Source organism: Haplochromis burtoni, unplaced genomic scaffold, assembly GCF_018398535.1.
Source record: "Haplochromis burtoni strain Fernald_Lab_line unplaced genomic scaffold, NCSU_Asbu1 Contig_439, whole genome shotgun sequence".
In the NCBI taxonomy this organism is placed as follows: domain Eukaryota; kingdom Metazoa; phylum Chordata; class Actinopteri; order Cichliformes; family Cichlidae; genus Haplochromis; species Haplochromis burtoni.
In genome coordinates, this window is record NW_024582800.1 from 191,965 (window position 1) to 206,072 (window position 14,108).

Below are 14,108 nucleotides of genomic sequence, written 5' to 3' on the forward strand. Positions count from 1 at the left end.
CCATGATACTGTTAAGTGTATCTGGGCAGAGAATTGTTTTTGAATTGGTAATTATATTTAATAGCCCTATCACTCACAACGCAGAATTCATGCTTTAGTGATTGTGCTAAATTGACACAAATTGAGAGGAATGCACTATAAATATCACCGAGTGTGACCAATAACCAACTTCTGTGGAGAACTTGGCTCTCCTGCTACATTACTCGCGGTAGGAACATGTATATGATAAATCACTGAGGTTTACCAAGGAAAATAAACGAGTCATTAAAACGGGAAGACAAAGGGGAAAAAATGCTGATCATGTTTGGTGTAGAAAAGGCTATTATCTGTGCTTTAAAGTGACAACAATGCACTATCTACAGCAGTCTGCGCTGGTGGTTATTATCAGTTGAGAAGTCATTAGAGGTAAATTCTTCTGTGGTCAAAGTTTGTTTATGGTACTGGCCATTATTACTGGGACGCTCTCCATTTTCACAGGCAAGCTGTGAATGCCCATATGCCTGCAGTATTTTTGTATCTGTGCATTAGCTGCAACTATAAAGATAATCTTAAATATTTTCTTAAGTTACCATCTTTACTGAGGAGATTTCCCAACAGAATCATAAAGTCAGCGGGACGAATCATCAAATTCCTTTTAGCTACATCATACAGATTTGCTGCAAATCAGACCTGATAAGTTTGTTATATTTTGTATGGTGTGAAATCATTTTAAATATACTGCCTAGCAGTTTAGTATACATACAGCATGGCTGCACTGCTGTCTGTTTAAAAAAAATATATAACTGCAATTTATCAACTTCAACTCAGCACTTTCTCTTGAAATACAGTTCAGCAAAACTCCAGGAGGTGCAATGAATCAGCAAAGCAAGTCTTTTCTTAATAGTTGAACTTTCTTTAGCCAGACAGGATTAAGATGCATGGCCCTGCTTTCTATAACAACACATATGAATCTCCTAAATTCAATGCTTGAGAATGCTAGTTCATGCGTCTGCAGGGATGCAACTTTGAATGTGCCCTCTGCATAATGATTACCTTAAAGCATTGATAATTCATCAAGGAAAGAGTGTGGCTGAAAGAGAGCGAGAAAAACTTTGACTAGTCTCTCTCAGTCTTCCATCAACACACATATACATACACAGGAACACACAGGCGCATTAAATATGCTGAGCTTGGTTTGGCCTGGGGCCATTTCTTTTATATATCCATAAAACAGTACATTATTTCCCCGCAGCCTAAAGCTCATGACTGATGTGCATGTCACCTGGTTGGCCTGTATTGTCAACCCTCCAAAGTGCCATCTGCATACAGTCTTACGATGCCTTTTTTGAAATGACAAGAATCATTTTTCAGATCTGGAACCGAATTTGCATCTTTGCTTGCTGTCATATCAAAAATGGGTAAACCGCTGCAAACAAGTGGGCAGAAGCTTGCAATGCATCATTTTCACTGGGGGTCTAAAGGATAGGGAAACACATTTTCCAGGAGAAGATCCATCCCTGAATCCAAGGATTTTTTTCCTCAGATAACAGTATTTCCAGTAATGGCTTTAGTCAGACATCCCTGGATGGGCTGGATTCTAATCATTTCTTTTACTCGATATCTATTGTGTCAGATATTGGAAGTGAGAAAACCCTGTTGGCTTTTTTTTTTTTTTTTTTTTTAGGGAAAAGAGCAAACAAGAACGTATCTGTCTCCAGGCCTCCATGTAGCAGCACATGTCAGGTCTGGAGAAGCAGTGCCTGCCTTATTACAGACTTGATCCCACAGTGCTCTGGCTGCGTGACTGAAGACGGTGACTCTCACCTCTGTACTCTCACGCACTGAGCATTTCTGGATCCTCCACATCCAACAAGTATCTTTCACTGATCCACTTGGTTATAGTGGCTTGCTAGGTGCAAACATTAAATAAAGAAAAGACTGTCTGTGGACATCACAACCATTCAGCCTAAATCACTCCAGTCAGTTTGATTAGATGTCTATAAGCAATAAATTGAGGGAGCCACAGTGGCAATCCATTGGGAATCATCTGCTGAGGTTGTGGCTTCAGTCTCATTTAAAAAAAAATGATATCATACAAGGGGCCTGGAGAGCAACAGCAGCAGATGGCTGTAGTTGTGTTAACCTCAAGGCCCTGTCAGAGAAATTAATATTCACTTGCTAATTATTTTGATCTCAAATTGAGAGCCGTCGCACCCCTCTCACTCCCTCTTTGCTGTCAAAATGAATATGCACATACCCACCATTAGCCCTCACCAGCAAGGTTGAGTGTTGGAAACAAAAAATAATAAAAAAAAGAGACAGAGTAATTCATCCAGAGACAAGGACGTCAATGCATCTGCCCACACGCAATAAAAAATGGGCAAAAGACTTTGTGCAACAAGCATAATGTCAATGCAATTTGAATAATTCAGTCCTTGAAGAATTTGCGGATCATATAGAGAGACATTCATTTTTACAGGCGGGAACGTGAATAAAGAGGATGTAATAAAAAGCCTATCAAAAACAGCAAAGCTCACAGCAGCAATCAAAACCAGTGTTGGCTCCTGTGGTCTGATCATGTGTGGGTACAGAAGAAGCCCCCATAGCTTATTAGTTGTGAATATAATACTGAAGACTCAGCTGAACAATGCTTTCAGTTGACTCTCTGCATGCAGTCTTCCTTTTGTGTTATGCAGCAGAAAAGAGACAGATGTTTGAATTTTAAAAAGGAGCTAGATCATTTTCTGCATTTGTAATCACACGAGCAGAATATATCCTTCACACTGCACCTGGATACATCCTGTATGGTTACAGAAACATCTGTGCTGCTGTTGTTGATCAGGAGCGGTATCAGCAATATTACACGTTTCCTCCTCTGCAGCCAAGTTCTGCGGTGATCCTGGGACGCCTCCCAAAGGAAGGCGAGAAGGACGCAGTTTCATCTTCAAGTCAGAGGTCACGTTTAGCTGCAGTGCCCCCTACGTGCTGGTCGGGTCAACAACTCGCATGTGCCAGGAAGACGGGACCTGGAGCGGATCTCAGCCCCGATGTATAGGTGAGGAAACAAAACTCGCTGATTCACCTAAACACAGAAAATCTCAGTGTTTGAAAACAGTTTTGGAGTTTTCCACTGTAATTACATTTTTCATTCCTAATTATATTACAGCAAACAAATGCACAAAAACATAAAGAACAAAAGGGCTGAAGGTGAATGAGAATCAGGCTGCCATCTGGTGTAAAACTAAATCAAAGTATAAAAATCATTTATGTGCCTCTTTATTTTCATCTGATGTTAGCTGCTAAGGAAATATTTGAAAATGCATAAAATAAAGTGCTTTTTTGTAATTTAAAGAAAATTGAAAACCAAGAAATGCATTTTATTTCCAGTCATGTTACTGCACCACATCAGTAATGAAACTCCAGAGAGAAATCTTTTTTTTTCACTGTCACATTCTAATTTTTCCAGAGCCCACGAGAACCACGTGTGAAAACCCGGGGACACCTGAGCATGGCTTCATGAATTACTCAACAGGCTTTAAGGTGAACTGAGCAAAGATTGCAATGAATGCATTTCATAAAAATGGCTGTAGGCACTTTAATTCTGGGGTGATTGTGTGTGTGTGTGTTTTTTGTTTAAGAATTTATGGTATAAAGGTGTTTGAAATATTAGAATTTCCACATTTTCCACTATATCTAACAGGTATACAGCTGTGAACACAAAGTACCCAATCAAAGTAGCACTCACTGTAACTCTGATGTGTTAATCACCCTTCGTTTTCTTCTAAATGTGCAATATCCAGTGGATTTTTGTAGGTACAGTTATCATGTATTCCTTTGGATGATGTTATGTGGGTGCAAGGATGTAGCAGAGAAGTGCGTGCATATAATTCCCCTTAAACCAACTGGATTTTTCAACCCCCTGGAATGTCCGTGGGGAGATGTGAGGGAGGAAAAAAATGCATCTTAAAAAAATAAATAAGTAACTGGTGGTATGACCATTGATCTGTGCTCAGTGAGATGAGATGCTTTCAGTCTGTGTGTTTCGCTTTATTTTTGCCCTCCCTATTGCTTTTAGAGTGTCACTTACAAGTGCAATTTCTCCACGACATTCAGCTGAATGTGTGATATGTAATTTATCCCATATGAAAGCATTGGGAGCTTATTTAGATAAGTGCTTGTAATGGCTGTAGTCTTGCATTTTTCTGCATTACTGAACATTTTTACCAATATCCTGAGACTACCGAATGAGAAAATTCACTGTTGATGATGTCTTTAAAGAGTCGACAGGGATGGTAGCAGGAAATAAAAGTCATTTATTAGCAGAACAGAAAGCAGTTGAATATTTTAACCAGAAAGTCATCTTCCTCACTCTTTAATGTCTGTGCATCAGTTGCAAACACAAACATGGGCCATCGCCTCTGGGAATAGCCTCCATCTGCCTCTACACGCTACAGATAATCATTAAAAAAGTGAAAAAAACTTTGGTGTGCACTGTGTTTTTTCCAGGCTCTTTAGTTTGATGCTAGGAGCCTATTGGCATTTGCATCATTGTATTGACTTTTTTCACTTTGTGTGCGGTCTGTTGGTGGCCAGGTGGGCAGCAGAGTCGACTTCCAGTGCCAGCAGGGACACATACTGCAGGGCTCCACCACAAGGCTCTGTTTGCCAGATCTCACCTGGACTGGCACCCAACCAGCCTGCATCTGTAAGTGCTTGTTCCTTATGCTCTAACTATATCTTAACATCACTCGTTGTTGTTTTTCACTACTCCTTCTGGCATCTTGTCACTGCTTATCCGCATTGCCGACTGCTCCAGACGCTCTGTTTTTGCTTTTCCTCAACACCCGTAGCACCCATCCTCGCACTGTCGATACCTCCCCTCAGTAACTTTTCACATTCGCTCAATCCTGCCATAACCTCTGGCCTCCCAGTAGATTGCAGCTTGCCCCTCAATCAACCTGCCATCATCCTGAGACTGTACTGAACACTGTGATCACTGTCCTTCTGTTTAAACTCCCCGAAAAGTCGACCGACACCAAACTATGGCCGTGTAGTTTAGCCCATTCACTTTGCCAAGATAAGTGGTTTTCTAAAATGTGATGTAGTCCAGTATCCTAGTAAAACCCTTTCAGCTACAGTGGGTTTTTTTACTGGAACATTTCTTATAATAAACTCCATTTTATTAAGCACGCACAATGTAAACACTTCAGCTGTGTGATGATAATGTGCTTCAGATGATATTTCGTAATCTTGATTTCATAACTACAAAAATATACGGCATCCGTTCAAATCCCAGAGACATTTACGCTGAGGAAGCAAGCTGAGGCATTGTAATACCTGCCCCGCGTCCTCTGCCTTCCTTGCAGCCCTGTGTGTCTGTGCATCTGCTGTAGTGGGAGAAGAAGGAGTTTAAGACGAATAGTGAAACCTTGAATATGTGCCTGCTGTGTTTTTGTTGTTCATACACTCAGCTAAAAACAAATCAGGTAAACCTGACAGAAGCTGTTTCAATAGAAACTTGATGCCACTGTACTAAATTAAAATTTCATGTTAAAGGTTCATTATATTCAGAGCATGATGATTTAATTGAAATTTGATGTTTTATATGTTTTATTAAAGATAAAATCTCACACTTTAGAGGTCTTTCTAGGTTCAGGTCAACTCATTATCAGTCCAGTACTTGTACCTGACCAGTTTTAGAGGATTTTATATTTATTATATAATATATATATATATTATATATATATATATATATATATATATATATAATATATATTATATATATATATATATAAAATTTATTTTTATTTATTTTTTTTAGAGGATTTTTTAATGCTACTTTACACTGACTGGTGAATAATTCAAGCATGGAAAAAGGCACCTAATTCCTAAAGGCACACCGGACTGAAAATCAGGTCTTATGGAGTGATCGATTCATATTATAAAGTTTTGATTCGAATTGATTCAAATTGTCATCAATATGCACGGGACAGGTCAGGAGAGAGGTGCAAAAGTGCACATAAAACACAGTGGAGGTTCTGTCGTGGTTTGGAGATGAATTTCAGCCAGTTGTGTTCAGAATCTTGTCAAAATTGTTGGAAATATGAACGTGGAAAAGTACGGTCAGATTTTCATCGTGTAATATTGTCTGGAAAGAGTCTGATTGACAACAGCTTCATTTTTTAGCATGACCCCAAACATACTGTCAATGCAGCAAAAGTTTCCCTAGATAGAAAAACACACACTGGAAAACTACCAGTCATGAATTGGCCTCCCCAGAGCCCGGACCTCAACAATATTGAAGCAGTGTGGGATCATTTTGACAGAACAAAAGGCAGCCAACATCAAAAGGAGAGCTTTGAATGTCCTTCAGGAAGAACTATTCGTGAAGACTGCTTGAAGAAATGACACCAATGCTGCGTAAGAGTTCAGGCTGTGTTGAAGAATAAATGTGGTACCAAATATTGACTTTCAGGCTCGTTAGAACTGTACAAACTCTGGTTTTGCTTTATATACTGTATTTTCATGTATGTTTGCACATGCTTGCATATGCATATTCAATAAATACCTGTCAAAATATAAAGAAGAGACATTTACGCAGTACTGTATATAAAGTCAGTTGTTGTGCAGAGATTCTTTTTCAAATTAAGATTTTTTTTAAATTAAGATTGTTCTCAAAACTTCAGCTGAAAGCAGAAAAGACTACAAAAAACATACCTGTCTACACTTGACAGCTCCTCAGCCCTTCCTGCTCCACCTCTAGCTTCAAACTGCTGACCCTGTCATCCTGCTTGCTATAGAATAATTCAGGATGTTGCACCTCCTCTGACTCCTTAATGGCATTTATTGCGAGCATTGTGATGGATACCCAAAAATAGAGCAGCAGTCAGAGCAGATTTAAATCAATATTATTATAAATTATAAAACTCATATGTAAAGATGTGATTTTTAACTAAAAGACTGACATCGTATTGCCGGAGGTGTGGGAGCAGCTGTTTTTGGTGAGGATTAATATCTTCATGCAGTTAAATGATTGCTACAGAGTGAAACACATATAGTCTGTATTGCACCGCTTTGTGAGTCTTCAAAAAAGTCGAGATGACTCTGCTGCTAACAAAGGAAAATATTATAACACGAAAATAAAATAGAAAACAAATCACTAGACGAGAAGATTAATTTGAAGTCCCTTTCACTTTGTTAAACACTAGTTCTCTTCATTATTTTCTGAGGAAGCCTAATGCGTAACAATATATTCTTAATTTATATCCGTGCTTAATTTAAAGCTCTTCGTCATCTTTTATCTGCCACGAGACGGACTGCAGAAGCCGAGGACACGATTCAGTCAATTGTTAGGCAAATTTATGCTACATAACTCATTAAAATTCGTGTTTACCTGCTTTGTTTTTAAATATGGTAATTAAGATTTCAGCCTTAATTGATTAATAATGGATTAATGACTTCCACCATACCTGACAAAACAAGAAATGTTAATGCCTCAACCTAGTCTTAAACTTTAGTAAATCTCTACATTTCTCTAAAGACATTTTATATTTTTATACTGAAAAAGTGAAAAATAAAATATAAGCCATGTTTATGCCTACTGGATATTGATTTGATTTGCTTCCTGAATATTCCCGCCGTGCACATTACTGCAGTGATTAGTCCTCAAGAAGCTGCGAGCAACCTTTTTGAATATTGTGTACCAACAGAACATCCCACCAGCCACAATTACTTGAATGGGCATAAAATAATATATTAAAAAAAACAATGTTTTAAGGTTTTTGCTTTATTTTCTTGACTTGGGCTGTTCAGCAGGTGCAGTTTCATTGCAGGGTGTGCCTACTGTGGTTGCAACTTTTCAGGAGCTGCTCTCTGGCCTTGTTCCATCACCTGTAGTGGCTTGAAAAATGTATTGATTTTACCCCTGACCTCCTCTTGTCATTGTTAGCTGGAATTGAAAACACAGTCTTAGAATACAGAATTTATGTTTGGCAGTCACCGCTATCTTTTACCCTACAGTTTAAGGAAAGACCCTCAAAATAAATGACTGAGAAACATTCTTATCCTAATGCTACATTAACATTGGTCATTTAAATACTCTAATCGTCAGTAGGTTAGCTTGCCATAGAACTTTGTGGCACATTAGCTTATTAACTGGCAGGCAGCATCACATCCATCAGATATCATGCATTCATGCCACACTGTTTTCCTAATATTTTTTATTGAAAGACTTCTCTAAATCTGAAGGTCATGCATATAAATTTTTTTGTGCAAGTAGAATCTCTTTTCACTATGGCACAGTTCACACTGGCGCAGGCTTCTTGTGAATAGAAAACTCGAGATGTGTTTTTTATAAGTCACAGTAGCTCTAACCCACACCTCCAATCAAGCTTCATTGATTGAACCTCAGGTTTGTTAACTAGATTCCAATTAGCTTCTGCTGTTGTCATTAGCCCAGAGGTAAATGATGTATTCAGGAGGGACCTGAACAATAACTTGTGTGCTGTGCTGTTAGTTAAACTTGCGTATGTTGGTTCATAATTGTAACTCCTGGCATTAGGACTGAGCAGCCTGAATGTTTTTTGCAATAGCATGTGTCATTAAATAGTGCATGTGGTTGCTATGAATTGGAGATACAAAAAAAAAGATTTTGGTTTAATAAAACTGCGAATCATTGTCCAGTAAATTAATGACAGCCAAGTAATTTTTTATGCGTTCATGCCTGGAGATGGTTACACAGGCCCAGTGGGGTGTCTGGCCCAAAAAAACATTGTGGATAAACAGTGGTTATGTATATGTATTTCAGTGTGAGTGCTTTTGTGTGGATCCAACACTCTGTTGTGACCTTCGGTCAAAACACAGTCATAAATCCTCTAAAATACCTTTCTCTATGATTAAATGGTCCTCTGTTACTGTGAAGCCACTTAATGGATTTAAAAGTGAAGCCAACCAATCTTATACAGCTGGCAAAAGCAAAAACTTGGAGGGATTATCAACACATTTAATGCAAGTGATGCAATGGACGCAAGTCAGAATTTAATATTCCTGGCTCTCACTCTTGTTATCTCTATCAGATTATATTGTTATATAACAATATTATTATTCATTCTCTAATATATAAAAAATTTGGATAAATCGAAAAACTGAAAGACCTGTATGTATGTCTACAGATTAATGAGATTGCTTGTAATAAATAAAGTTGTGTGTTACAAGAAAAGAAAACATTGTAACAGATTAAAAGTAAACTTTATGCTATCGACCGTGGCCTGCTGTTACTAAAGCTGGCTGACCTTCTTGTCCCTTACAGAAATCCATCAGCATGGCTGTCTCTCTGTGTCTGCCTCTATCTACCTCTGCCTCTCAGTCTGTATCCCTAGCCCCATAGCTAAGAGATAGCGGCGTTGAATGAAGAACATTGCATGTTGTCGTGTGACACAAAAACTGTTCTTTGAGGCTCCTTGTAATCTCAGAAGTAAAGCCCACTGTGCCGTTTGAAGTGTAAATAAACTGTCAGCTGAATCTGATGAGGAACATGATATGTGTTTGGTACAATTCACAGGCCTTGTAAGTGCCTTTAGTATTCATGGTCTACAAACTGTGCACCACACTGGACATGTGCTGACAGTCATTTTAAAGGAGTTACTTAGACTTGTCCTCAGGCAGTAGGGAGGGAATATAGCTTTATGTTTCTAGCTTTAATATCTACAACCCGTTGAAAGAGGTAGTTTTGGTTTTTCTTTCTCTTTTTTTTTTGCACTGTGTAAATAAAAACCACCTCATTAAAAAAGTTCTGTGTGGCACACGCGGTTGATTTAAACAGTTTTTTCTAATGCATGCTAAATTTTTACATCCAGTTATAAGTATATGATGCATTAGATGAGCTTTCTGCTAAATTTCAACACAACCTTTACCTTCACGGGCCTCTTTAACTTCCTAGAAAATGGACACTGTGCTTGCAGACATGCACACTCACCCACATATATAATACTACTTGAACATTTCTCAAACACCAGCAGCAGTAATATCCAGAAAGAGGAATTTCCAGCAGTCTGCTCGTCTTTCATAAAGCCCAAACTGGGTTTCATCCTGGCATCCCTTCCACACCCTATTGCCACTAATGTCATTAAGACGCCATGAAGAACTGATTTGGTACTGTGACTCACTTGCAGCTGTCTCCCATTTGACAGCTGGCAACATATTCTTTCACTCACAAACTGCAAAATTATTTAGCTGTTTTCACATTATGGTCGATGCCTCAGAGGCTGAATGCTCAGTTTTTTTTTGGTTTGTAGGGTGATTTGCATAAACTTTTGTTTTGTAGGGAGAGACTGTTGAAGTGAAAATTTAAGCTAAGTGTAATCAGTGTATTCAGATATTTAATTCAGACTAAATAAGACACTGGTGTTTTGGCAACACGACAATAACAGTGTTTGCCCCCAGTTTGTTATTCGTCTAAATGCTATCCTAAATTTCTCCCTGCTTTGTTTTACTTTTTGGAAACAGAAGACAGGAGACAAAACACATTTCAACACTTTTGTGGATGGGAGATTTCACTTTCTGAATTTTATTCTTTCCAAATAAAACATGACAAACTATTTAGTGGTTGGTCATTCGTTGTCATGGAGCTCTCACACTTTTTTCCCCAGTGTAGTCAGCCCAGGCTGCACCGTACATGCACGTTCTCATGCTGTACACTCTCACAAGGTTTAAAACAACGTTTGCTTCAGCACTTTTCTTTCCCACAAGGACACCAGTGAGCTTAGACCAGATCGGTCCTGCCCTTGAACATTTTCGATTATTTCAAGATATACACAAACACCTCCAAATGTTTTGGGGGGTTTTCAGCTGCTAGCTGAATTACAATGAGTTCACCTAGACCTTGTGTTTCACTGCTATAGCATTTAAACGCAGGCATTCCTTATTGCTTGCAATCTGTGACCGGTAGCTGACACAGTTAAGGTTTGGATATAATTTGGCTCCCGCTCACGTTGGAGGAAAATTCAGTGTAAAGTTAAGCAGTGCATATCCTAACCCACAAGATTGTATTCATATTAGAACATAAACATAAACATATTAAAGTATCAGCATGCTTCCTAATAGCTGCCTGCACTCAATTAAATTGTAAGATATGTGTACTTCCCTTTTTACCCCCACCCACCCCCTGTATCATCTTCTTCCTCCCCCTAGTGAGAGCTTAATTATCTTTTCTCTATCTGTACATCTTTCTGAGTTGGGTGTGTACATGTCTGTGTGTGTGTGTGTGTGTGTGTGTGTGTGTGTGTGTGTGTGTGTGTGTGGTGTGTGTGTGTGTGTGTGTGCTGTGTGTGTGTGTGTGTGTGTGGTGCACGACTCTATTTGTATGCATGTCTGGGATTGTGATGTGAATGTGTGTGTACTAACACATTGCTCCTCTGCTTGATATCCAGCTCACTCCTGCAAGCAGCCGCGGAGCCCAGCCAACGCTGACGTCATGGGTCTAGACCTACCTTCGTACGGCTACACCCTGGTGTACACCTGTCAGCCAGGTTATTTCCTCTCCGGAGGTTCAGAGCACCGTGTCTGCCGCTCCGACGGCAGCTGGACTGGCAAGGTGCCCGTGTGCAGAGGTACGTGGCTGGCAGAGGTCTGCGGGGGGCAAATGATTGAAAAAGTGGTAAGAAGGGAAAGAGTTGGAGTTAAAGATAAATCATCCAAAACAATAACGAGGTGTGTTCTGTGAGCCTATCGTATAACTGCCAGCAAGTTTCTCAAAGTTTCATCAATGTTAGCGTTAGAGCATAGCCACCACAGGTTTTAGCAAAAGAGGGAAAAGTACAATGCAGGCAGTGTGTTACAGCTGAGTGCTATTTGTTTTGGAAACATCCTCCAGCTGTTAGACCCTGCTGCGTATCACAATATCTTTGTGACAGATATATTTATGTTCTTTTCAGCCGGTTCCAAATCGCATGAGAAAACTGTCAAACATATACTGGGAACACCAAGCCCTAAAATAAACGGTGAGTATTGAACTGTACAAGCTTTCCATTTAATACATGCAGAAGTTGACAATCCTGTACTGCATCTGCCGTTTGATAGGCTCGGCATTAACTGCTGCACAGAAACATTTTGTTTCTTAAACAACAGGAAAAAATCATCTCCGTACAACCAACGCTCGCCCTTTTTCATTGTATGCACTCTGCATAGTGTGAGCAATGTTTATCTTCATCAGATCACATAAATAATAATTATGTATTGCCTTTTGCACAAAACCTAGTGTTGTAGCGTAGTATTGCAGGTTATAGGTTCCGCCGTAGAGGAGAATTATTAAAATGATGAAAATTATTGGTGTAGAGCGTAGTGCATATTTGTCCGTGGCTATATTACAAATACAGCAGGTTTCCTTTTTCCATTTCAATATATGCCTCTTTCAGAGTCATTTAGAGCAAATAATTACTGCAAAACAAGATTTAAATCCAATTTGTTCCAGGCAAAATTAACAGGTCATAATAGGGAGCGATATTCGCATAATATACGTACGACGCGTTTCATCTGTAATAGAAAATGGTGCGGCATGGTAATTACTTGTAAAACTGTACCACAATACATGCATGTAAATTTATGCTGTAATTATGGTGAAAATATACTAAAGTCTCTGAATTTGCCTTGAGCATCGAAGAGCACTGTAACGCATTAAAGAAAATTTTTTAAATGTGTTCGTTTAGAATATGCTAATAGAAATTGTAATTAATTGGTGATGCATATGTGGTTCAAACATGAAGCTTTCCAACATGAAGCTTCCTCCCGGAATGAAATCTGTATTTTTACTGCCAGGTTCTTTCCAGACCTTTAGGACAGCCTTCATCCTTGCCAAATGGACTGGTACTTATTTAGTACTTTTCTATTCTTACTGAGCACTAAAGCTCTTTACTATTATGTTTTTCTGTCAGCTTCAACTGTACTTGAACTGTTATTCAGCAGATTCTGATATGCTAACATAATGTAAGATTGTTAACATGGTATCTGTATTGTAGGCACCATCACTGTGTCCATGTTAGATATAAGCACGTAGCATATACCAACATATCACTGTAAAACTAAAGAGGCTGCTTCAAATGTTGTCAGTAAAGCCTGCACATATCAAGGCTGTATCATCAAGGCTTGTGTTATCAATACTAAATACTTTGGCTAGGTAAGCTGTTCATATTTACTCAGGAAGCCTAAATTGAAATTTTAAAAAATAAGTAAAGTAGAGTGCGTTAAGACGTTTAAACACAGAAGAAAATCTGTCCAGGGGTCTGTGCAAAACACAAAAAAGAGGTTTCTGTTTTATTTTTTAGCATTTTCAATTCTCATCTTTACACAAATTAAGTGACCACCATTGACCATTGGCTACCAAGTCCCCACTTCTTCAGTAATTACTAGGTTATTATTCAGACCAAGATTAATGTCTTTTCCTGCTATTAACTACAAAGCGTCACCTTTCTGCGTTCTTGCAGGCTAGAAGAAGTTTTTCCACTGCATAATATTAAAAGTTTCTGCCGATTTCACAGAGCAAGCCTACAGTTATCGCTTTAAAATTGTATTTAATTATCACTGGCTGAGATTGTCAAAGCATATAAGGAACTTGAAATTCAAATTGAATGACGAGATTGTTATCAGCTGTCTGTTATGTTGATTCCACGCCGTTTCTAATTACCCTTTTGCAGCGTTGGAGTCGGCTTGAATTACAACCATGATGTTGACTTGATGTTTAAAATATACGTGTTTGAACCAGTAGTTCCCCAGGAGTTAATTTGATGTAATTTTTTTTAATGACAAAATGTTTTGACATTACTTAGCGAGGTTTCATTTTCCCACAGTTCCCGATGACGTCTTTGCACCTGATTTCATCTGGAAGGGTTCATATGATTACAAGGGCCAAAAGCAGCCAATGACTTTAACAGTCGCCAGCTTTAATGCCACAACGGGGAAAGTCAATGTAACTTTAAGAGACAGTAGCATGGAGTTTCTGCTCTCTGGTGAGTCATCAATAAATCATCTGTCTTCTACATCCTCCCCCCTAACCGCCCCTCAACAAATCTGTGTGTCACTTCCATTTATTTTGAGGATGCCTCATGTCAATCAGTCAATCACCAAATGATCTCATGCAT

The 14,108-nt window shown here is 38.8% G+C and overlaps 1 protein-coding gene across 3 annotated transcripts in view; it reads left to right on the top strand.

Annotated features, from left to right (window-relative positions):
- LOC102309299 (CUB and sushi domain-containing protein 3) overlaps positions 1-14,108 on the top strand; it is a 159,952-nt gene that overhangs the window by 140,225 nt on the left and 5,619 nt on the right. For all 3 annotated transcript variants that reach the window (XR_006052877.1, XM_042213393.1, XM_042213394.1), the window contains 6 exons: positions 2,861-3,034; positions 3,446-3,519; positions 4,573-4,684; positions 11,406-11,585; positions 11,910-11,975; positions 13,818-13,976. Coding sequence is in view for 2 of the 3 variants with exons in the window: in XM_042213393.1 (XP_042069327.1) it covers positions 2,861-3,034; positions 3,446-3,519; positions 4,573-4,684; positions 11,406-11,585; positions 11,910-11,975; positions 13,818-13,976 (765 nt within the window). In the remaining variant the exon portion in view is untranslated. The remainder of the gene's footprint in view (positions 1-2,860; positions 3,035-3,445; positions 3,520-4,572; positions 4,685-11,405; positions 11,586-11,909; positions 11,976-13,817; positions 13,977-14,108) is intronic.